General features: G+C 45.9%; 1 protein-coding gene across 4 annotated transcripts in view; it reads right to left on the bottom strand.

Moving 5' to 3' along the window:
• Positions 1–26,615, bottom strand: part of Pde11 (Phosphodiesterase 11) — a 646,106-nt gene that overhangs the window by 82,076 nt on the left and 537,415 nt on the right. For all 4 annotated transcript variants that reach the window (XM_075879467.1, XM_075879468.1, XM_075879469.1 and 1 more), the window contains exons 5-9: positions 21,692–21,907; positions 21,280–21,444; positions 8,299–8,388; positions 6,210–6,347; positions 4,190–4,260 (exon numbers count right to left, since the gene is read on the bottom strand). In XM_075879467.1, the coding sequence (XP_075735582.1) occupies positions 4,190–4,260; positions 6,210–6,347; positions 8,299–8,388; positions 21,280–21,444; positions 21,692–21,907 (680 nt within the window). The remainder of the gene's footprint in view (positions 1–4,189; positions 4,261–6,209; positions 6,348–8,298; positions 8,389–21,279; positions 21,445–21,691; positions 21,908–26,615) is intronic.

Below are 26,615 nucleotides of genomic sequence, written 5' to 3' on the forward strand. Positions count from 1 at the left end.
GTTTTTTTTTCTTCTTTTTGATCGAGGCTGGGGTTGAGTTGAATCCATCTCTCGTCGAACTGGACACAAATTTCAAATAGCGCGCTTGATGGTGTCCACGCAAAATGAGGCTGCGGGACTGATAGTAAGTGAACGGGTAAAGATCGATTACATCGACCAAGGCTTCACACTCACAAGCTGCTTGCTGTGCCTTGAATGTTAAGCACGCGGCGCGGATTTTGCCGAAAACTATAACATGTGCCGCGAGATCACGGCACGAGGTAGTGACCCTACAGGAGACCTCATGTGCTTATGGTGTATTGTACTGTGGTCACCACGGAGGAAGATGGTCGTCGCCATGGTGGTCACTGATTGCCATTATGGGTAGTTGGTTGTAGCCATAATGATGTGATAGATGGATGGATGAATGAAATGATATGACTGTATCCTTTAAATTGGGCAGCGGCTAACGCCACCTAGCCTAACCAACGCTAATACGGCGACACAGCGCATGACCTCTGAAATTCCCGCTGCGCGCCCTTCATTGCACGTTTGCCATCTCGGAGGCTATGCACAGCGACACCATTTTACAGTAATTGCGTTCATTGTTTATATATTATTTGCTTTGAGCTCTAAAAAAACAAACCTATAAAGTTGTAAAACATGAAATAAATGTTTTGCAAATAAATATTTTTGTTTTCAAAAACTAAATTGCGTTGTGTTGAGGAAGAAGTCGTAGACTCGTGGTTGCATAAACTACTCGGGAGATCCACAAATGGCACTGCCATCGTCATCAATAGCAAGTCCGTGGCAGCCTTGGTGCGTGTGTAGTGCATGTGAACATTGTTGCGTCTCTTAATTGCTCAGTATCCCGCCTGTACACTCACAATTCTCCAAGATGTTTGGTTCCGCAATGATAATTAAAAATTAATAGTCCCGGTAAATGCATGTAGGTACATCAATCCGAAGGATATGGGCAATTTTGATCCTCACAAGTGGTACCGGGTGTTCTGGAAGGATAACACATACTGCGACCACTACCACGCTCAAGTGATTAAGCTTTATGGTAAGTCCACGCCTCTTATTTTTCCAATACGAAAACAAAGAGGAGAAAGCAGTCATTCTGAAGTTATTTACTGATCATATTTTCTTAGGTACCGAGGATGATGCAAGGAATGCAACAGAAAAACGACCATCCATTCCCCAGACCCGATTGCGACTCCTCCGATAGCTGCAGTTCAAATGAAGTGGACAACGAGTCATTTAAAAAAGTAAGTTGCAATTGGTCACACTGCAGCTGATATGCTACTTGCAGCGTAATTATTACCGGCAGCCAAGTTGGGCTATCGTTGACATTGCAGCTGATGTGCTACTGCAGCGCACTTACAATCGACAGCCAATTTTTCTCTGCACGTGGTGCCGTGTCACACATGAAGCACCAATGCTCTGATATACTCCTCGCCCCCTTAGCGAATATATCAGAGCATCGCTGCTCCACTACTGTGCGGGCGCTGGAACGTCATACTGAAGGTGGTAGTAAAGTTGCAGTATGCTGAAGAGCTATTTTTATTTTATTCTATCGTGGTATGAGCGCAGCTTCGTCACATTTTTTTGTACAATTGACTGGTTTAAAATTATTTTTGCTTGTGCGGATATACGCCCTGTTTGTGCTTGCGAACTAGCAGTGAAATTTGTGTGTTGGGTTGTCAGCACTTGTAAGAAACACGACATCAAGCTGCTGTTAAGCAGAAGACAAAGCACGTCGGCAACCATTTTAAGAAGCAGCAGCGAGGCCTGCTGTTTGCTGATGCTGAAAAAAAGAACAGAAAGAGAGCTTCTGAAGGAAGTCAATATATATGCTGAGGGCTCAAAATACAAAGGTAGTAGAAAGAATAAGCCTACTGGAAAATGCCCTTTGCAGCAAAAATTTCCAAACAAGTTTATCATTTTTTCATAAGCTGTTGTAACGCGCTGCTGCTAGGGTTGTATGCATCAGCAAGTTGCCCTATTCTTATAGCATGCAATTTTGCTGAAAAGCAGCATGCAATGTAAGCTCATGGGTGGCAGGGATGCATGCATATTTTTCTAATCACTTGTAAATGTGCTTTTACAACTTTCACAGCCTGGTGGATAATAAAAAGAACACCACTTGGTTAAAATTTCTTGAGTTCTCCACTACGGCATCCCCTATAATCACACCATGGTTTTGAGACGTGACATGTAACGTATCATTACACTTTAATTGCATATCTCAACTGCATGCTATGTTTATCATATATATTATTTGACCATGCACACCTAGGTTGCTACCGTGACAATTAAGGGTGCAGTATACTTTATTTCTGCACACTCCACTTTTTCATTGCAGCAAAGAATCTTGTCCTTTGCCAATGTTGCAGCCGCAAGCCTCAAAAACAGAAACGACTTGCACCTTTGCCACCACTATGTGCTGCCATGCTGGAGCCACCACAGCGACCACGGACAGCCCTGAAGTAGCCCACTCAAGTGTGAGGGAGGCTGCACCGCTTATCAATTATGTGCCCACTGACAGAGAGGTATCATAAAACTCTAGTATGCTTTGTCTTGAAGTTGCTTTGCTTTAATGAGAAAATGTGCATTAACAAACTGATGTGTGCACATCATCTTTGACTTGTTTCATAGGTGCATCGGGGCAAAGGAATTGCCGTTCCCAAGAGGTTGTACAATCACCTCATGGGCTTGAAAAGACAGACCAGTTTTGTTCGTGAGGCGGCCGTTGCCAATTCTAGTCGGTAGAAGTGTTACTGGCGCAGCCTCCAATCGGCCTAAAAGGGGAGGCGAAATCTCCCTTGGAGAAAGAAACATATGCTGTGTTTTCAGGTAGGTGAAATTTTGCAATCTGACCAAAATTCATGGAAGTTGGTGGCTCCATTTTTGCACATAATCAGCTGAGGTTTCACTGCCAACTTGTGTTATAATTACTTACTAAAGCTTCAAGTCTAGCTTTTGCCTACTGCAGCGGGGTACTTTTATGCAAGAATCCACAAACTAATTTTAAACAATAATAGAGAGGCAGACTGGTAGCACTCCTACTTATTTCCTTGTCATATTGACTCCTCTACTTAGAGTGCACATAATTGTCACTTAATAAGAGCCCATAACTTGCTTTGTGTTTGATCATGCAGATTTCTTCAACCATTTTTTTAAAGCACACCGTTCTGATTGGAGAGGTTGACCAAACGAAGAAGCTCCTCAATAAGGCTTTGGCAAAAAAAAATTATTGACTTGATGAACTCAAAAGATTAACAAAAGGATGGCACATCAAATAAAATATTTTGTTTGATTTCTGTGTTCATATTTGTGCCCTGCTTGCTCTGATGTAGCGGTGCACCTGTCAGTTGGCTAAGCACCAATTCGCTTGTGGGCCTATCAGAGTAGAATGCTACACTTATACGCTGGTACACCAGTACTGATACACTGATGGACTGATACACTCATAGACTGATACATTCATAGACTGATACACTCATAGACTGATACACTCATAGACTGATACACTCATGGACTGATACACCTATAGACTGATACACCTATAGACTGATACAACTGTCAATAACCTGATAGCCTATCAGTTTTTCAATCAGAATTTTTGCTAGGGCTAGCACATGTCATTTCTAAGAAAAATTGTAAATAGAAAAACCACGTCACTCCAAAATCTTAGCGACCCGGAAATTGCCTGTACGATTTCACGAGCACGCAGAAAAGTTGCTCAGGATGTGCTGGCCAGCATGAGATATGATTAAGTTATGCGAAATATTGCAAAGCCACTTTAATGTGTACAACTAATGCAGGCCTATATGTACATTTTTATGAAATAATATCTTTTTTCTATAAAAATGCAAACAATACTTTATTACTAACAGGAACATTGTTGACCGTGTACACTATATTATGGTCACATGACAGGGCATATTGGTTACTTGCAGTTTCTGCCACCAGGCGGTGTCACAGGCTACTTTCGCGATTTTCAATGAAGAAATAAAGATATAACGACACTTTTCATGAGAAAAACAGGGTTGGTTGAAGTCACTATGAAAGGCAATGTTTTTATCCATGCAGTCATCTTATTTCATGTTCCGGGCAGTTCTCAGTCCCTTTAATATTAGGTACCTCCGACATATCTAGTAGTAAAAGGATATGGTGCAGAAAATTACAGAAGGAAGTTGTTTACCTAGTACATGTAGCCACATCGTCTCTGAGAGCATCTTTAGCTTCCAAGTCAAAGACCCGGTGAAAAGCCGTCTGCAGAAAGAAAGGTTTTCGTAAATTGCCAAGAACATGCAGCGCTTACTGAGCACCAATTGACTTGCCAAGTTACCTACAGAGTTATTCAACACTGCTGAATAAAAGTGTTTATTAAACAGGGCAGAATGAAAAATAACTGCATTAAAATACCATATCAGTAAATATAGCGAGCCTGATTATGTATTGATGAATAATCAGTGATGTCTTCTGAAGAGATTACTGCCTTCATTATTCAATGGCAAGGCTTTATTTCGACTGTTCAGTGAGGAAAGGTGCAAACACAACAAAGAACATCTCAGAATGGTAGGGCTAAACACAACAGCTTGCAAGAGAACAAATCGAAAGTTACATTTATAGCAGCCTCAAAATCTCCAAGTCACTTCAAAGCAACACATTTTCTTAATTGCTATAGACTGAAATTGGCCACAAGAGCAGCCATGTTTAGATGTTAACAGCTTTTTTATTTTAAAAAGTGACATGATCTCGAGGTAAAAATGTGTAACTGGGAATCCAACTGGTTTCAACAGGTATTAACTGGTATCAGCTGGTCCCATTTGGGAAATAACTGGTCCCAGTTGATTCTAGTTACAACTGGTTTTAGTTAGCAACTGGTACCAATTAAAAGTTAACTGGTCCAAGTTGATTCCAGTTGCAACTTGTACCAGTTAAAACTCAACTGGAAACCAACAGGATGACCAGTTGAACGAGAAGACGCTATCATTTCTCATTTAGACATCATCCCCTTCTTTTATTTATAATATGATAAACAGTCCCACCTGACCTAATATGCATTTATTATAGTCGATCATTTCATTGCACAAGTGCGCAATACACAATTCACTCACATTCAACTACGTTCAGTACATTCAACTCCTAATATTAAATAACTGTTGTCAATCTTTTATGTCCGTGCCAGCCCAGTTGATCTTGGGGAGTTAACATTGTCGTTGCTTCGTTGGGAGCATGTCCGCTTGACAGCGTTGAGTGCAGCATTGCGACTACTTCCGAGCGATGACAAGCGGTTCCACAGATACATCAGCTGCATCACAAAACTTCACGACATGAAAGCCAAGTGGAGCAAGCTTTGCACTCTATATGCAACTGCAGTGCTATTCCAAGTCAGCTGTACAGTAGCTATTGCCTATTGGGTGCGGTGTACCATTTCTTTTTTTATAATACTAATAAATCATGATAATCTTCTACATTTAACATTGAGTCCTTTGAAGTGTTTGATGTTCTTATAATGATGATTATTTGCACGTTCAATATTATTTAAGCTAGCTGCAGAGCATGTATATCTGGGCACCAACGGTGAATGGGGCCTGTTCCCAATTGAGAATACTTTAATTCTCTAATGGGAATGCATTCCCAGCAAGTCCCAGTTGGTGACTAGGAATGCATTCCCAACTGAAAATATGTTCCTTAACCCCATTGAACTGAGACCTGTTGAAACCAGTTGGATTCCTAGTTATGAATTTTCACCTGGGGAATTGTGTAGAAAGTATTTGGAAGATGGTAAGCAAGCAACGATGGTGCAGTCTGTCTGTCACTGAGCTGTTCAATCAGAGTGTCTGCACTGACATTCATAATTTGGAGAGACCGAAGACCTGTGCTCCCCACCCAAGTCTTCAGTCAACCACCCTCAATTTCCTCACTATAACATAGCATATGCAGTTTCCTAAATTTTACTGACCAGTAACCGGTAAAGTCATCCCACATTTTAATGAGTATGTTCTGGCAATGGCTACAAGTATAAAACTTGTTTACAGTCACTTTGTATTTTCCAAACATGCAAAAAGTCACTCTTTGCATGCCTTCCTGCACCAATGTAGAGTGGCTGTTCAGGTAACACTAAAAGTCACTATGAGATTGCTGCAGCCTTTCGTTGCCACAATGTGTGCATAAGTCAGCTAGGATATTTGCGAGGCGATCTCGAAGACACTCACCCTGGTTTCATGGTCGACAAGTAGCACTTGACAGCGCTCACATTCGAGCAGTGACTGCATGTGTGTCATGATGCGGTAAACAACTTGCTCAATGGTGCTCTGTTCCTCAAACACCATACGAGCTAGATCCAGAAGAACCTGAACAAAGACAGAAGCACAACTGCTGCAGCAATGGTTTCTCCCTGAGCATGAGTTGAAGGACACAGAAGTTCGCAAGGTGCGTTAAACTTGAGAACACCTTCTGTGGATATTTAATTGGGCCATCATGAGAGAATGCTACTGTGCCATAACTGTTGCACTGTCACTAGCCTGTAACCACTCTCACTAGAGGTTAACAGCGTACAGCCGTAGCGTCGATAATACGCAATGTTCTTTATAAGCAGGTTTTTCCCATGCACTCGAGTAACCTAAACCAAATAGGACTGAGCTCCTACTAGTGAACTAGACAGATGCATTCTGAAAATATAAACACCATGAGAAAAGAAGTGGAGCAGTGATAGCTTGCACAATTTTGCATGCTGAGAGCGTATCTATAACTCCTGATCGAGTAAGGTTGGGCATTTTGGCCAAATTAAGTGAATCGTGCTTATCATACGAGTGGAATCAGGAATGTAAGGAAGCTTTGGAGAAAATGCACGCACTACTTCATATATGTAGCTTTAAAATAAAAAGAACTGGATTTGCATGCTTAGGAAAGTCAGTGGCAATGCCCAGGATACATTCCCTTAATTACAATCACCAAACATTCCTTTGATAATGAGTTCACAAACCTATGCACAAAAAAGTTTGGAAAAAAAAAGGTTTACCCGCAGAAACAGATGAATGCACGCTGATTGTATTTAGGATACAAACTTAAAAAAAAATTTATCTGAACACATAACCAAGCAAGAAATGGGCATGTACTTTTTACTCAACAGTGATTCCTTTTCAAATCAAGACTGAACGACCAGAAGAAGATTGATAATCGCGTGATGAGAAATCATTCGACAAGAAATGTGAAAGGAGCAAAATTTGCTGGCTCCAGTGACATCTTTAGTCTGACAATATCCGTTACAGCTAGAATATGACGCACTGTCCCTTTATATTCTATGTTGAGATTCTAGAAGGTACAGAAAGATATTATTTCATTTTATGTTCCTTTTGCATTGTGTCAGGGCAATCGATCATTGGCATGACACACATTTGGGTCTCACTTTACACATCTTCAAATCTCATGCTTAATGTAATATAACCCGATATCTATATACATGAGACTGCACAAAGCATTTCCTGATTGATTGATATGTGGGGTTTAACGTCCCAAAACCACCATATGATTATGAGAGACGCCGTAGTGGACGGCACAAAGCATTTCCTGTTTCTTGCATTCTGGTCCTCTGTGACACTGACAATGTTCAGAATAAGAAAAATAAAGCTTCAATGTGTAACGCTAAACGTACTGCTGCTTTTTTGCCAGAATTTTATCAAGACAGCTAGAAGATACCATGAAGTCGCAAGGCGTAGGAAATAAATACTATTGGCACATATTTCTAGGGCAAAGGAATATGCATAGCATGAATTTCAAAATCATTAAATTAGGCTTGTTAATGCTTGTTAGTGAGTTAGTTGGTTTGGTGGCACTATAACGGAAAATAAAATAAACAGTGCAAGATGACAAGGCAAGAGGGGGACACACAGTGCTTGTGTGTATGGCCCTTGCGTCCTCGTCTTTCTGAGGTTTTTTTCTTTTATTACAATCAAACTAGGCTATACTTTCTTGATCAGAGCTTGTTAAACATAGATGTATTGCAGCACAGTCACATATAAAACAAAAATGTCAATTTACTATAAGTTGCACAGCTATAAATCACAATTTAGACAAAACTTGCACAGAAACCTACAGGGGCCATAAAAAATTCCCAGGCCACGCTGCTTTAGAAATATATGCGATAGTGGCTTGAGAACTTTTGATGGCCCCTGTACATGCTAACATTTTGTACCTAGCAGCCATTTAACATTATTTTGTTTACATATACAAAACATTTTCAATATTACATCATATATCAGTAAGATAATTATGGACAACAATCAAAATGAAAAGCACACATACCTGGTTTCTCTTGTTTTCAAGCTCAGACCGCTCATAGAGCTGAGCGTTTCGCAGTACGAGGCCACAAAACTGCAGGTACTCCGAGAACACCTTAGCAAAGAAAACCATAATTAGGAAGAGGGATACCGTGTGAGAAGTCAGAAGCACAATAGGCTCTCCTCCAGTTGTCTAAAGTAAACTTTCAGCCCTCCTACTCACCAATAAAACATCTCAATTTAAAATGCTTTTATTTTTATCGCCTTATGCCATTTTTAAATGCATTAAATTGCCATTAGCTCACTATGGCTGCACAAAAAAATCTAAAGCTATGGACCTTGATATAACGAAGTCAGTAAAATCGGCCATTTACTTTGTATGTCGAAACTTCTTTAAATTAAAATTTGACCTTTTATGCAAATTACAGAGACAAAAAGATTCATTTAAACACACAGTGCCAAAAGAATAACAGTCTTAAAATGAGCGGCACTGCAAAAACAATGGACTCACTTAAACGAATTAAACAGTCAATTTTGTTTAACCAGATATCCAGCCGGCGACATTTTGATTCTGTGTTGGCAAAGTCGTATTCACAGCTCCCGTAAGGCAAGCGCAAAGCCGACAAGGTCGAGCATGACCTGGAGTGGTGCGAAAGCAATGATACAGACCATGCTTTCTTAACCAAACTTGATCTCCGATGCACTAAGTTCGAAGAGCACGCATCGAAAACCACGATCAGTAATATAAATTAGCTGCAGTCGAACCATTACGGCGCCTCAAACATAGGTCCCGATATGCAGTGGCTCAACAAGCCAATTTACCACAGTCCTCACAGTGCCGCTGGTATCTGTCAGCAGGAGCCCCTAAACGTATTTCTCAGTATTTTATGAGGAGGAAGGGGGGGACACTTCTGGTGAATGCGCCAGCAGATATATGGTGTGAGTACTTTCGCTGGCAACTTATTCTATTGTTCACAAGACCGGCATAGTTTCTTTTGATTTCTGTATTCAGTCTGATTTCGGTGATTTCAGTCTGCTCACACTTCGTCAGTAGACTGCGCTTTGCGATATCCCCGAAGAAGCGGGCGCGGCGTCTTATCTCGCCAATCGAGATAGCTTGCAAGATGCCAGCGCTGTCGACGACGTCTGTTTCCTGAAAAATCACGATCGCTCGCAAGATAACCTCCAGCACATCGCTTTACTACTGCCTTTACGACTACTCGCTATTGATGAACTGGGCCTTGGCACACGGCAAGGGTGGCGAGGAGTATGGTACTACGAAGCCTCGGGGCGGTTTAAAAAACGCGCGATGCAATCCGTCAAGGACGTCCGGACTGTTCATTTGAACACACGCCCATTGGCCAAAATCTTGAGTGCTAGAGGGCTAGGCACTAATATTGAATCCCAGACCCCGGATTCGATCTCTCCAATCAGAGCATGCTGAAATGGACAGTTACGCATCAGTCGCATGCTCACACTCTCCACCGTTCCAAAGGCGAAGATGGCAGAGAAGCACCTTGTCTACGCAACCGGAAACAAGCTGCTTCGCTCCGCTTCGGCAGCCACTTTGTAGCGCGGTGCAGGATTTCAAAAAAAAAAAAATGTTCGCAATGACCGCATGCAAGTCAATCGTATGTGACCACTGACACGTACTATGAGCGTCAAATGAAACCCGAACCGCGGCAAGCCTTCGCGAAGGTACAGTGCACGCCGTCCACTCATCACTACGAACAGGCACGCATATATGCACAAAGCTGCTGAACAGGATGCGCGCGCCTGTTAATGGTGATAACTGGACGACATGCACTACACTATCGTAAAGGCTTGCCGCTGTTCGGGTTTCATTTGACGCTCATAGTACCACCAGAAGTTTTAGGTTCTTATTGCGATAATAATTATGTCGACATTCTAGGCGGATTTTTTGCCATCGGCTTCGCCATTTGTTTCCGTGTAAAGGTCAAATCAATAACATCGCCCCGCGCATCGTACGTTCTAAGCACGAGTAAATACACCCGAGCACTGCGGATGAACGCGGCTAAAGCCCACATGAAACGAGTCGGCCATCTCAGTCACACGAAGAGCTCATGCGGGATAACATACCACCCCACGTGCGACACTTGCCTTCGACTGCTCCTCAAGCATAAAGGAAACACCCTGCCCGTCTTCCGTCGGGCGAAGGAGCATGAAAGGGCACCGGTGGGTGAAGGACGGGAGAGACTGCATGAACGTTGATCATGACGGCGCGGTCTCGAGCACTGTCTCAACAAACCTTAGTAGACAGCCTGTGCATCCTTACTGTGGTCTCAACGCTTACTTCACCGTTGAGACGACCGGCAGCATAAAAACCACTTAGCTCCTTGAGCCGTACTGACTTATACCCGAGTTTCCTAAAGTTACGCATGGTCGATTCGAAAAGAGTTACTTGATAGCCTTCATTCGTGTAACATTACAATTTGTTGATATCACAATCATTGCCTCGCCCTTGTGGCAAAACTGATTTTTCGCTGTCGAATCGGCTGCGGTAGCACTGAATCTTCATTAGCAATGTATGATAAACATACTTCGTCACACTGAGGTCGAAAATAAATGGCGTACGTTTTATGCACACCAAGCTATAAAACAAATATTTCTTTTTACCGAGATTTATAGTGGGAGTTCATTACATCTTCGTTTAGCTGTATTTCGTTTTTTATCACTGCAATCATAGAACTGCGAGCTATATATTCTGCAAACTAATGACAGTGTACTACAAAAGTGAAATAGGCTTTTGTAAGGGTTTACATGTGCGCCGGCAAAGATTTTCGTCACAAGTGACGTATACGTATAATTATTCAACTACAGTTCACCAGAATCATTTCACTATACACGCAACTTATTTGTTTATCTTCACACACACGTACGCACGCAGGCGCGATAAAATGATGCTTATTACCGTGCTGTTTGAAACATGGTGGCTCATGGGCAGCAGCAAAAACGCTTGCCTTGGCCGATTGATCTAGTAAGGTTTATCGCTTTATCGCAGTCTAGTCTTTCGGCGACATTTATTTGAGGTTTCATTTCTTCATTAAAGCCTCTATTTTCAAGTTGCATTTATTAGCACCTAGAATAACACTGGTTCCACCAGCCTTGTCATGGACTTTTTTTTCTTTTCATTAACACTCTTCACATATATCTTTTCTGTAAGCTTCCAAAAAGAGTACTTCTCGAAGTTTGAGAGCGAGAAAAAAAATAACACTATCTCTCTCTAAAGGGAACCATGAGAGGATGCGAAGCAGCATTGGGGGTACACACCAAGTTTCCACTCACTCGACATAGTGTGTGTGGTTTGTATTTAGTGTGTAGTGGAGCATACGCACCAACGCGTATGCGCCTTCAGAAGATAACGAAAAGCCCCGTGTTCTGCTTGCGTGAGAGTTTGTGCCGCTTTTGCCAGACTTGCCGTACGCCCATTTTTCGTCGCGACCTCGTTGCGACTTCTCTGCTCGAATAAACGTCATCCCATTTGGTGGAGGCTGCTGAGATCCCGAAGCAGACTTGGAGCTCCGCTCTCACAAGTTGCCCGAGAGACTACCGCGAAACATGACTGACGCAGTCACCAACCAGCCCGTCCCAGCCCAGCCAGCACCATCAGCTGCCCTGTCTACCTGCCCCGGCGCTACTCGCCAGCGGGACTCACCAATTTTCAGCGGAAGTGGTGAGCAAGACGTCGAAGATTGGCTTTCCTTGTACGAATGCGTAAGCGCCAGCAACAAATGGGACGACGACTCTAAGCTCGCCTATGCTATCTTTTACTTGGCAGACGTAGCTAAGCTTTGGTTTACCAACCGCGAAACCGCCATCGCCAACTGGTCCTCTTTTAAGACCCTTGTAACTGAAGCGTTCGGACGACCAGAGGTCAGCAAGCTCCGCGCTGACCAGCGTCTGCGCCACAGAGCCCAGCAGCCTGGCAAGACGTTTACGAGTTACATTGAGGATGTGCTCGACCTCTGCAGGCGTTTTAATCCATCTATGCCCGAAGAAGAGAAAATTCGGCAGATTCTCAAGGGCATTGAGGATGGCGCATTTCAGGTGTTGCTAGCAAAAAGCCCGACCTCGGTGGCAATCCTCGTAAGCCTGTGCCAGGGCTTCGATGAATTGCGCCGTCAGCGTTTCGTCGCCCGACAGAGTGTCTAACCATCGGATTCGATCTCCACTGTCGCACTCGCAAATGCCAACGTTCGCCAAGAAAGTCTGTCCAACCAGATCAAAGACTACATCAGGGAGGAAGTCGCCCGACAGCTCTCCCTGCTGCCACATAGCGACGCGCCCACCGCAAGTCTGCCTTCAACACTGCAGCAGGCCATACGCACTGAAATTTGCGATGTCCTACCTACAGTGCAGGCCCCCTACGCATGCACTTCAGCAGCATCTAATCTCTCAGCTGTCAGCTATGCACCACCTGGGCCATCTTCACCTCTCAGCTATGCAGCTGTGGTTGCGCGGCCCCCACCGCATCCAGTATCCTTATCGGCTCCACCTCCTCCGGCAGCGCCTCTGGTTTACAGGCCCTCACCTCGCATTTTCCGTCCATCTAATGAATGGCGCACCCATGACAACCGTCCTATCTGCATCCCGTGTGGCATCGCTGGCCACATTGCACGCTACTGTCGCCGCCATTCCACACCTGCGTACGCCTCCTTTGGAACTTTTACCGATGCGTCGAAGCAGGCCAACACGTCTGCATACGAACAGAGGCACTCAGACTCAGATCGTCGCCCATCAACTTCTCGTTTCCCATCTCCTCGTCGCCGATCGCCATCTCCTATACGTCGTAGACCACCTCTTGAGGAGGGAAACTAATCAGTGTAGTACCAGTGACAAGAACTGCAACTTCTGCGCGATTATCAAGGCCTCCAATTTTGCCGCAAAATGTTGTTGATGTCATTGTTGAGGGAGTCGCCACACAAGCGTTATTTGATACTGGGGCCGCCGTTTCTGTGATGAACGCAAAATTTTGTCGCAAACTGAAGAAAGTGACCACATTTTTCTGTAGCATCGTGCTGTCCACGGCTAGCGCGCAACGCATTCATCTCTCGGCTGTATGTACGGCGCGCGTCGTCATCCAAGACCTTTTGTACATCGTCCAATTTTTCGTACTACCATCTTGCTCTCATGACCTCATCCTGGGTTGGGATTTCTTATCACGTCATGAAGCTATCATCGATTGTTGCCGTGCGGAAGTGTCCCTAGTGCCAAGTTGTGAATTTCCATCGCCCGACCATTCACCTCTGCTCTGCAAACTCATCGCTGACGACGACATCACCTTGCCTCCGGAAGCTTCAGTCCCTATTAGCCTTTCATGTGTGGCGCAACCTGATGCCACGGTGGTGTTTACGCCATCTCCTGTTTTTACTGAACGCAAGGGCATCATGCTCCCATTTGCCGTTCTTACAATTGCGTCTTGTTTAACCGTAATGCTGGTTACCAACCATTGCAACTACCCCATTGGCTTACTCCGTGGTGAAACCTTAGGATATACAACCTGTCGACCTTATCGATGATATTATTCTTCCCGATGGATCCCCATGTCACATTGCCGCAATCACTCATGCGTCTGAGCCATCAAGCTCGCCAGCCTTCGACAATGCTATTGACGCCGACCTTCCCCCCTCGCATCGCAGCCAACTTGTTGCTCTCCTTAACAAGTTTCGCTCTTCTTTCGACTTTCAGAAACCTGCTTTGGGCCGCACCACGACTGTCACTCATACTATTGACACCGGCTCACATTCACCTCTGCGACAGCGTCCTTACTGCGTTTCTGCCAAAGAGCGCCGCGTCATTACGGAGCAAGTAGATGATATGCTTAAACGTGGAGCCAGACACAGCCTTTTCAAAGCACTTGGTCGTCACCCGTGGTTCTGGTAAAGAAAAAAGATGGCACCGTTCGATTTTGCGTGGACTATCGCTGCTTAAGCAAGATTACAAAGAAAGATGTCTACCCGCTACCACAAATAGACGATTCTCTTGACTGTCTACAAGGCGCCGAGTACTTTACATCCTTGGATCTGTGTTCTGGGTATTGGCAGGTGCCAATGGCTGAATGTGATCGCCCTAAAACAGCCTTTGTAACGCCGGATGGCCTATATGAGTTCAAAGTCATGCCATTGGGGCTCTGCAACGCGCCTGCAACGTTTAAGCGCATGATAGATACCATATTGCGTGCCCACAAGTGGAAAACTTGCTTGTGTTACCTAGATGACATCGTAGTCTTTTCAGCTGATTTCCCGACACATCTTGTTCGTCTCCACGAGATTTTGACGTGTCTAACTTCTGCAGGCCTACAACTTAACACCAAGAAGTGCCACTTCGCAGCCCGAAAACTAACCATCTTGGGACACGTCACCACAAGAGACAGTGTTCTTCTGGATCTCGATAAGCTTCGAGCTGTCGCTGACTTCCCAATGCCCACATCACTGAAAGCCCTAAGAAGTTTCGTTGCTCTTTGCTCTTACTTTCGTCGCTTCGTGCGCAACTTCGCGTCTATCATCGCACCTCTGACTAGTCTGCTTTCCAACAGCAAAGGTATTTCTGCATGGTCACTTGCATGTGACGACGCATTTCGCCAGCTGCGCCGCCTGCTGACCTCACCACCTATTCTTCGCCACTACGACCCCACTGCTGCCACAGAAATTCACACTGATGCAAGTGGCGTTGGTCTTGGCGCAGTTTTGGCACAACGGAAAGGCACCCAAACTGAATACGTAGTCGCTTATGCAAGTCCCGCTCTCAAGAAGGCTGAATTCAATTACTCCGTGACAGAGAAGGAGTGTTTGGCCGTAATCTAGGTGCTTATGAAATTTCGCCCGTACCTTTACGGCCGTCCTTTCGACGTGGTCACAGACCACCACGCTCTATGTTGGCTGTCCACCTTGAAAGACCGTCCGGATGTCTGGGGCGTTGGGCACTTCGATTGCAGGAATACAACATCCGTGTCATATATCGTTCCGGTCGCAAGCATGCGGACGCCAATGCACTTTCCCGATCGCCATTTACACCAGATGTGGCATCTTCGTCACCCCCTTTTACCACCTTGTCACTACTCGACACCACTGACATGCTTTCCGAGCAGCGTAAAGACCCATACCTTGCCTTGTTAGTCGACTAAATTACCGATCCGTCTACTGTCCCTTCCACGAAAGCACTATGCCAGCAAGCAGCCCACTTTTCCTTTCTTTACGAGACAACATTCTGTACCGCCGCATCTACATGCCTGGTGGTCGGAAGTGGCTCCTTGCTGTCCCAACTCATATGCGCTCTGACATCTGCATGAATTTCCATGCAGATCCCCAAAGTGCTCACGCAAGTGTCCTGAAAACCTACGAAAGGCTGCGCCAACAATATTACTGGGGAGGAATGTATCGCTTTGTGTAGAAATACGTTCAGTCTTGCACCACTTGCCAACAGAACAAGACACCTCCGCGGCATCTTACTGGCATGTTACAGCCGCTCCCGTGCCCGGCTCGCCCATTCGACCACGTGGGTATTGACCTCTACGGCCCCCTCCCATATAGTAGCTCTGGAAACCGGTGGATTATTGTCGGAGTCAATCATCTGACACGCTACCCTGAGACTGCAGCTCTACCGGCAGCGACCGCCCACGAAGTTGCACTCTTCATTCTCCGCAGCTTAATTCTACGCCATGGTGCTCCGCGAGAATTATTCAGTGATAGGGGTCGAGTGTTCCTGTCGGAGGTCATCCAAGCTATCCTGGCTGAATGCAACATCATCCACCGGAAATCTACCGCATACCATCCACAGACAAATGGTCCCACTGAGCGGTTCAACTGCACACTTGGCGACATGCTGAGGATGTGCACCTCCTCCGACCATACTAACTGGGACGCTGTATTGCCTTTCGTTACCTTCGCTTATAACACCGCGACGCAAGCGACTACCGGTTTTTCCCCGTTCCTTCTATTGTACGGCCGCGAACCTTCCCACCCACTCGACACTATACTCCCGTACCGCCCTGATGCATCTGAGTGCTCCCCGCTTTCGGAAGCCGCCAGATATGCTGAAGACTGCCGTCAGTTGGCTCAGTCTCTGACAAGTGAGGCTCAAGGTCTACAAAAGACTTGACACGACGACGCTCACCACATAGCTTCTACGTTTCGTGCTGGCTCCCTTGTGTGGCTTTGGGTGCCCCCGCACGTTCCTGGCCTGTCTTCTAAACTTCTAGCTCGGTACCATGGTCCGTACCGTGTCATTGACGGGACCTCCCCGGTGAATTACATCATCGACCCACTAACACAATCACCAGATTTGCGCCGTCGAGGACGCGAGACCGTACACGTCGACCGTCTCAAGCCCTACTACGACCCCCTCATTGTGCCTACTCCCTGAATCGCCAGGATGGCTACCCTTCACCCCGGGGGTATTGTAGTGGAGCATACGCATCAACACGTATGCGCCTTCGGAAGATAACCAAAAGCCCCGTGCTCTGCTTGTGCGAGAGTTTGGGCCGCTTTTGCCAGACTTTCCGTACGCCCATTTTCGTCGCGATATCGTTGCGACTTCTCTGCTCGAATAAACCTCATCACAAGTGTTTGTTTTATCATTACGTTGTGGTTGTGCGTTCCTTCCGTTAGCGCTGAGTGAACGTCGCGAGGTGGCGCATGACACCGTGAGCCCTGCGCTACTGCTGCTCCGCGACAATATTGGCAGAGATTGGAGTGCTGCTGCAACTGGTGCTGACGTGTACATCACAACTTATCAGAACGGGAGCGAAGCGAGAATGAGGGTAATGTGGCCAGTAACGAGGAAAGCGGACCGAGCCCACGTGCTTATATGAAATGGGTCAGGGAGAGGAGGGAGTGGGTTTACAGGATGCAGTGCGGGCGGAGAGAGGAGAGAAGGCGACCAAACGCCTGCATAAATGAGGAGAGTGAAAGAGAGAGTAAGCGCATGCGCAGTGGAGCGTGGACGCCACCGGATCAAGCTCGCTCACAAGATGCTTCGAATCTAAAAACAGGAATAATAGGTCAGCGAAATTAATGAGGCTAGCAGTCAGTTCGATGCTTTGTACTGCGGGGTGGGGTGGAAGCTTGCCGATGTTCTTGCTAAGTGAACATCTTAAAGGGCCTGTAAACCACCTCCTATATTTCTCAAGCATTTCAAGTAAACACGCGCATGTAAATGCCGCTCACTTGTAAAAACTCTTCGTGGCTGGCTGGCGCCTGGCAATCTCTGTGCATGACTCTATTCGCGGGGAAAGCGATATTGGGAGTATATCTAGGAGATGCAGCTAGCTCATTGCGTTTTTAATTGCCTTGAATCTGATAAGAGAGCTTTGGTGCAGGGGACCCCACGCACGCTGTGTTCCTTTGTACTCCCGGCCGCACCGCGCTTGCGTGAGCGCCTCTGATTTGCGGTAGAGTTTACACGCTACACTGAATTCACTGTCTCTGTCTCTCTTTTCAATTCTATTCCCTCCTCTCTTTCTATTCTCCTTCCCTAATCCCCCAGTGTAGGGTAGCCAACCGGAAGTCATTCTTATTAACCTCCCCGCCTTCTCCCATTCTGTTTGCTTCCTTCTTTCCTCTTTCCGGCCGCAACTACAAAGAATACAGGCACTGCCCCGTGCTCCCAACCGAGCTGCACAAATTAGGTGCCTTTTCTCATCTTCTAACCACCACCACCACCACCACCACCACCACCAAGGGCACGCTTTGGGGCCCCAGCACTAAAGCTCTATCAAAGAATGTAGGTGTGAGCAGAGTTCTCCATAAAAGGCAGGAGTCTACCGGAGAGCCCACCCCGTTAGCCGAGGCCGAGAGAAAAAAGCTTCGCAATGGATGCAAAAATGGAAGTGGATGGCGTGTCCCTGCAAACAGCCTCTTTTTGGCCCCCAGCTTTCCGGAGGTAAAGGTGAAAAGTAAAGAGTTCTTGGATTGCAGCATCGATGGCCCTGAGACGCTAAGCATTATCTATCTAAAACCTGCACAGCCTTAAAAAAAAAAACGTGACAGGACAAGTTGAACTCAGTACAGAAAAAGAGCAGATACGACCCCCCCCACCCCCCTGTGATGCCTGTACGGGGCTGTACTTTTCTAGCGCACGAAAAAAGACGGCAAGAGAGCCCGCGAGTTACAATATGCACGTGCTCGTCAGTGTATCGGATGATCTTTTCAAGTTTAGTTGGTCAAAAAAGACTTTCGGCCGCCAGCCCCCAGCTTATACGAAAAAAAGTCGCGGTCATACCGTAAGTCCACAGGTTATCACATCGACTAAAGGCAATGAAGGGAAGTGATTTTAAATAAAAAGAAAAGAAAATGTGAGCCCCGTAACTGTCTATCAGGGGGAGGGCACCTCAACAGTAGCTCACGAGGGGTGGGGGTAAAGGAGGGATTAAAAGGTAAAAAGATAGAGAGGGAAGAAGGAGAGAGCGAGGCGCAGGGACCGCAAACGACGGAAGTAAGGAGAAGATAGAAAAGATGGAGACGGTCGCAGGAGTCCGAGGACGGCGCACTATCGACGACAGCTCTTGTCAGCGTCAGTAGATGGCGAAAGGCGAGTCCAGTCGGGCAGAGCTGCGCTTTCGTCGGAAATCGGCATCAGGAAGTGGCGTAGGGCGAGCCCAGTCAGCCAGAGCTGCACTGACGTTGGAGATCGCGAAGGCACAACCGGTCGGTACGAAATACAGCGAGCGAAACTAAAGACGATAGAACAGCGTGCGAACGTAAAAGTAATGTTTTCTGCTTCAACAAGATTGCAGAGTCTGTGCAGACTAACCAGACCTACCTCACCGGACAAGCAGGGATGCAAAACGAAGCATAAAAAATTCGGCAGATCCCATGTAACAACATTATGCAAAGCATGTGGAGAAAAGGTGACCATGTTGCAAATTTTTACTGAGAGACACAAAAATGATGCTAAATATATGTACAAATGTTCCACGCACAGACATATGTTGAAGAGTTGCATATGTTTATATAACGAATTCTTTGCACTTGCGCAAGGAAGCCAACGTGAACATGCGTACTAGCAACACCAGAAGCTGATGTGACACGCTTATGCTCGTGAGGATGCTGGCCCTGGTCGCTGCTATATAAATAAACTTCAGCGCAAGGCTACTAACAACAATTGACGTCAACCCGACGTGACGGCTGTATCAAAGGAGTACATATGTAATAATTATAAAATTGGGTAGGCAGCACTGCAACCACTATTGACGTTTCACGAAGATTAGCGTCTATTTGAAAAGTAGTTCTGAGACCTGGCGTAGCTCTGTGCTAAAATGTTTCCTTGCCACGCAGAAGACTTGGGTTCGATTCCAGCTGGGAACCTTACATTTATTCTTTGCATTCGACGGGTCGACGCTAAAGGTGTCGGGAACTTCTTGACGTTCGCGCGTCAAGACTGCCCTTGTATGTTCTCGTCGTTCCTAAGTAGAAATTAATGTCGATCATCTGTGGCACTTACCCGTACACCCACAGCACAACCCATTCGTGGGTATGTGCTACTGTCTGGCGGGAAGTGTTTGACGACATACGCAACAGGATTGTGGCATTATTCATGTCTTGACCAGTGCGTCGCATTCTTTAAACCATCTTACCCTTCTATGCTAATTTTTGTTCACGCCAAGTTCAGGGGGTGACCACGGGAGCACCCAAACGTAATGATGATTTGATATGTGGGGTTTAACGTCCCAAAACCACCATATGATTATGAGAAACGCCGTAGTGGAGGGCTCCGGAGATTTCCACCACCTGGAGTTCTTTAACGTGCACCCAAATCTGAGCACACGGGCCTACAACATTTCCGCCTCGATCGGAAATGCAGCCGCCGCAGCCGGATTCGAACCCGCGACCTGCGGGTCAGTAGCCGAGTACCTTAGCCACTAGACCACCATATCTATCTATCTATCTAGCCGTAAGCGGATAGATAGATAGATAGATAGATAAATAGATAGATAGATAGATAGATAGATAGATAGATAGATAGATAGATAGATAGATAGATAGATAGATAGATAGATCAAAGTCATGGAAGTTCGCTAAGAAATGTATCGCATTTAAAATAGGTTTATAGAGTGCCATGACGCAGGTGTGTACAAGCTTCCGCTGACATTTGGCAAGAGTTATGTGAGCGAAAGTGGGCGGTGCGTAAACGAACGTTTAAAGGAACACCGCTACAACGTGAAAGGAAAAAAGTGTGAGTTCCTCGATGCCCACTGCAGGCATTGCAGTAATTCAAGTGACAGAGCAAGTGCATACGATGTCTATACCAGGTGCACGCCGATTTTTCATGAGTGTGCAATTATCGGCACCAGCAGAGGTCAGCTGACCCGCAAAATACTTGAGGCACGAAATGATTGATAGGCTGCCAGACAACTATTTTTAAAGCGTCAATTGTCCTTTCGTGTAAGGAGTTAGCCTATCTACGTAAAGATATGTGAATTCACAAAGTGCGTGCGATCCCGATGATTGTGAAGCGATGTTGCCTATGTATATGGTACCTTTTTTCGGAATTTCCGGAATTTTTCCAACATTGCTGCAAGTTTAGCGCCTCTCCTGTCATTTTTCTGTCCGTGTTTTTTCGTGCGCTAGAACACTACAGTACCAACACGCCCAAAATGCTACGTTCTAGACCCCTAGCCGTTGGGACCCCCAAGACAAAGTCATAGCGAGACAGAGAGTGGCACACCAGACTCCCCCCCCCCCCCCCCTACTTCACCCAAAATATTTTTTCGCCATGGCATATAGAGCAAAAATTGGCCATGTTAAGGAGGTGCTTCCCCCCCCCTCCTCCCGGAAGAAATTCTGGCTGCAGCGCTGCCCCAAGCTCTTGCGCTTTTTGTAGTCTCTCCGCTTTCTTCGCCAGACGCCCCGAGGAGACTACAAAGGATCGCGAGTACAAAAGCAGTTTGGGGGCCACTGCGGCACTAAAGCTCTCTGATGTGTTTTACGATACATGCAATACCCGATGGGATCGAGCGGTTGAGTACATATAAGCTAAAAGCTCTTGCCTTTTCATCGTTGCTGTTGAAAACGTCGTGCTCGTTCTTGCCCTTCTTGTTGATGACCTGCGCGACTCCGATGACTTCGCCGTCGCGGTCGAAGATGGGCATGCACAGCATGCATCGCGTCCGGTACCCGGTGCGCAGGTCGATGCTCTTGTTGAACCGGGAGTCCTGCGAGTGACATAACTTGGCAAATACATACGCGGCCGCGTGCGATTACGGAAGTTGGATGTCACATCACGACAAAGAAAGCGCTACTCCCCTTCGAACTCAACACCCGACATATATACATGCACTTGCAAACATATACGCACCCACAGAAATAACATTGCCACGAAATATGCAGTGAAAATCTAAGATGCACGATTCTGGGAAAACCGTGAAAGCGTCAGATGATTGAATGCGAAGAACAACACACGTTGTAGCAGTCCGGTATGTTGACGGCCTCCTTGCTTTGCGCCACGTAGCCGACGATGCCGGAGCCCCAAGGGACGCGCACCTCCTCGTAGCGAACTTGGTCCAGCGTCGAGCGGCACGACACGTCGAACAGCTGGCTCACCAGGCAGCGGCCCGCCGGTGAGTCGCGGTCGCCGTGCACCAGGAACAGCGAGCACCGGTCTGCGTCGGTGATCACCTGTAAGACGAAACGCGCCCGGAAGGCGGCATTACGAAGAAAGATTCATTAGCCAAGCCATTCCACTAAGGTAAATGACTAGCACACGCATTTATTTATTTCGTCTTATTCACGTTTTTAGGAGTGAAGGTGCTTATGCCCGCACCCCTCCGTCGAAGTGCTGCGGCGGGAAAGCGTGCTATGTCCCGTCATATTAGTTCAAATTAATAAGATCCCCCAGCTCATTGTACGTTCTATCTACGGGTAATAAGAGAAGGCGGCGAACGCGGCTGAAGCAAGCATCAACCAAGCCGACCCATCTCTGTCGCTGGCAGTACGCACGTGATAGTGATCCCCCCGCCTGTTAGACCAGCTGTTGAATGCTGAAACAGAGGGAAAACACCCCATCCGCCTATCGAGCATGAAAATTAGCGAAAGGGGGGGGGGGTTGCTCGAGCAGCGAGTGTGAAATGATTGTACGGGCGCAATCACCATCGCTGGCGCGTGCTATCTCACTCTATCCACAACCATTAGCGAATGGCTGGTATACCCTTTTACCAGTGGCGTATCCAGAGAGGGGGGAGGTTGGTGCGGTTCAACCTTCCCCCCCCCCCAAAATTTTCAATTTTGCTTGCATATATACACGCACACATACAGAAATACATACCGCATGCAGAAAGTATGGTTGAACCTGCCGCACCCGCGAAAAAAATTTCTGTTTGCGCCCCCGCCTTCAACATGGTGAGCTCAAAACACGAAGAGACTGTGCGAAAGGTGCCCCTGGAGCGGCCGTCCTCTCTTACATCACTGTTTTGTAGAGTTGCGTGAAATCGGATTAGCTGCCAGCCTCACTTCAATATCATTACATTTCGTTACTATCACAATACTTGCTTTGTTTTATTTGAAATTGCAGGTCTTTTATGATGCTCATATTTTGTTGTTGGGTAGGCAATTATTTGTATACGGTAGTTACGAATGACACATACAGCTTCTCTGTAAAAAAGCCTCGTCGCTGCGGTTTCACGTACCAAACCTACAGTTGTGCCAGCATTAAAGGGACACGAAAGTCAAATAAAAATTTACATCAGACTGAAAGCTCAATGTATGACAATGCCTTAAAGGACAATATTATCAACAGCAGTGCCTTAATTATCGAGAAATCAAGGTAAATGCTCAAGAGTACATGCACTGCAATAGGACATTCTCAAAATGATACCGATGACGTCAGACAAACCGCCTACAATTAATCACTAGTAATCAATCTAGCTGTACTAAATAAAGAACCCTCCGTGCATCAAGAGATGCAATAAAATGCTGCTTGCTCGTTTCTGTATGATACGTGCAAAAAAATGACCGCCGGACGTTACTATGGGAAATGGCGCAAGTGGTTGAAAAATTCAATTTTCGCGTGGTTAAACTGTGCAAGTCGTGCCATCCAGCGGGGCGCAGTCGAACGAAAACACGTCTGACATCTCGGAGCGAATGGCAGGAAAATGATCAATGGCCATTGTTGCCAACGTTACTAGATCGTTGGTTGTTGCTGCTGTGGCTCCCGCTGCTTTCATTCTGTCTACTAGTGTAGGTGACCACACAGTAAGGGCCGTTCCATGCGCTAGCCGCACAGCCGCAACGCACGTGTCAGGACCCCTGCCACACGCAAGCAGGGGACAAATAAGCCAATTGGCAACGACCTTTCACCCTCTGCTTGGGTGCGGCCGGTGTGCTGGCAAGTGCATTGTGGCTGTGCCCTAAAGCCGGACAACCTTGTGCACGGCAACAGTGACATGAGTCAGTCCGCTTCTTGATCCGGGTGATTTGATGTGCGCTAACCCGATGCGGATGACTAAAACATGATTTTCTTACAACATAAGCCCTTTCTTACCACAAAAATAACACTACGAGGTTTCTAGACCGCTATTTCAACAATCAACGTCGACTTAATAGTTACCTTTAGTGTCCCTTTAAAGAAGCGTTAAAAACATGTTCTATACATGCGGCCGTTAGATGCTAAACTAGATAGCAAGGTCGATACAAGCCTAGTAATGCAAGTTTACTTCGCAATCAGTCATGTGGCATTGATCGTATGATTACGGGAACATACTCCCACGCCAGAACAGTTTGTAAAAAACAAATTGCAGCCAATCCTGGCTCCGGACAAAGCTAGCTGACCAATGCGTGTTATTATACGAGACGTAATCGGTGGCCTACATACACATACAGCTCAAGCTAATATCCTCCTGACCTTTACTACACATACCTCATCCATGCGCATACATCGCTGTCCTTGTTTTTTTAGTCATTATTTTTAGGGGCTTTTAGCTTGTACGAATACTTCTTTACGTTACCGTTTTACCAGATACCGGATAGAATCTGCGCATGCGCGGGTTTTTACGGAAAGTAAACCTTTACGTTTCCCGCCAGATCGGGTTTACGTTTCCCGCCATATAGGCTTTACGTTTCCCGCCCTATCTCGCAAATACACCTTCGTTTGCAGAAACTCGTGGTATCCGCATTGCGGGGACTCGGCCATTGAGTTGAAATAAGCCGAAGTGCGAGTTCCAATAGCCATTACATTGTTTCAGTCAGATTACCAAAGCTAGAATGGCCTAGGATATTGACGCCGTAAACGTGCAAACTTCCAACAAACTGGATAGGTGGCGCCATCTAGCGGGGCAATAGTGAACCAGGTAATCTCAAAATTGCAATTGCAAAAACATTGTGCAGTGTACGTCTGCTGCAGAAACAGCACAGCGGCGTTATTACAAATGAGTTACCTTGTTAGCCATTTTCACCCCAAAAACATTACGCATAAACCAACGTGTTCATGACTGTGGTTGCACAAAGTGCCACAAGGTGCCGACACCATCGTTGCAGTAGCCTTGAATTTTTTACCTTTGTGCGCTTACGAGGATACTGCATGCGATAAAAGAACGTCTCGTGATTTCGCCACAATGGTGGTTCAATCATATGTAAGTTAAATGCAGTTAGCATGGTTTGCGAAAACGTAAAGGTATACACGTTTACGTACGTACGTAAACATTTATGCATGAAGAGCTAAAATGTCGAAAAATATCCGTTTTGGTATGACGATAAGTGCAAACCGGTACACGTACAAGCTAAAACTCCTTTTGAAAGTGAAAGTATGTAAGGAGAAGCCTCGTAAGTCAAGTCCGTCGGCTCTACGTTCGCTTGTATTGCGCATACGTGCATGAAGATTGATTCGCTGGAAATTTTGCAGTTTCCACTCGTTAGAGAGCAGTTTGCAACAGGATTCGCAACAAAGTGTCATGCGCACAACAGCTGCCAGTGCTCTCGACAATATTTACACAGTCACTGTAAAAACGACACTTACAGGAAACTTTCTAAACGGCACCTTACGTTCATCTAAAAAAGATTATTATTAATACTATCAAAATCTTTGTCTGAGACCAGCATCTTGAACCAGCTTTGTTTTGTCAATATTTTCCATTTCTTTCATGCTTCGTCACTGGCTCGAATCTCGCAGAAGCAATTGCTTCGTACCAGCTGGTGAACACTAGATGTTCTTATTCCTTCTTTTTAATTTTGGTAGCTACGACTACCAACGTCCACTCAACGGTAACCCATGCCTGTGCACGTGGTTATCCGCAAGGGCGGCTCGAAGGAGGTTCGGACATGGAGCCTCCTATGTTCCCCGTACATAGAAGGCTCCGTGTCCGTGCGATGCAACCAGGCAGACAGTCACGTGAAGCTACACCACACTGCTGATACGCAAAGACGGGGAGAACAAATGCAGTGATTGTGCGAGCATGCTGAGCGATGCGACAAGACGATAATTGCTGTATGTCTTATAAAACATGAGATAAAAATTAATTAAAAAACAAAAAAAGCCGCTCAGCACAATCCAGTACTCATATGTGCATGCTACCGACTGCTTGGTTCCGTTATTCGGTGCATATGGGCGCGGCCTGCAGCCTTCCAATTGAGCCGAAATTAGACATGCAGAAAGGAATCACCGCTTCTTTACTCAGAAATTATTTCAGAAAAAAATCGTTAAATCGGGTTTCCCAAATTCAATTTGTTAATTGAGAGTAATGACAACATATAACGTCATCGAAGTGTCAACCCAGAACCCTATGGGTAGCTGCCGGGAAATGACAATTTCTTTGTCAGATTTGGACCTTCGTAAAATCTGGTTTCGTTAGATCGCGTTTTAACTGCATATGCAGGAAAGTATGCCACTACTGGGTTCACAGCATGTTTTCCATGGAGAGCCAGGAAGTTTGATGAAACTCGCTCCAAGCGATGCCGGCAGACTATCTGGTAATACCTTCGTTTGCTTTATTCGCGTAATCAGATTAAGGCCCGGAAACAGCCGCAAGCTACGCAACACGTGACATAACGAAATGCTGAAACTTGGAGTCACGTATCTAAAAAGAAGAGGTCGGCGGTCTCCCCAGTTCGAATGACGATTTCGAGAAAACATTTTGGGACTTTAAACCCCACATATCAAATCAAATCAAGAAACAGACATTTATTCGTTTTCCGCCGTCTCTGCTTCGGCTTTTCTGTTATTCGAGTATATTGACGTATTTATGTACTAATCTGAAAATGTCTGACCACTGGAGACTACTTCATAGCTTCAACTCAAGAAATCTCAGCGTTGCATAATGATGAACGCCGGAGGCAAAACAAAAGAAAGAAAGAAACAGCCACGTCGACAATCGCGAAGTCAGTGAACGACAACATG

This window comes from Rhipicephalus microplus, chromosome X, assembly GCF_043290135.1.
Source record: "Rhipicephalus microplus isolate Deutch F79 chromosome X, USDA_Rmic, whole genome shotgun sequence".
NCBI lineage: Eukaryota > Metazoa > Arthropoda > Arachnida > Ixodida > Ixodidae > Rhipicephalus > Rhipicephalus microplus.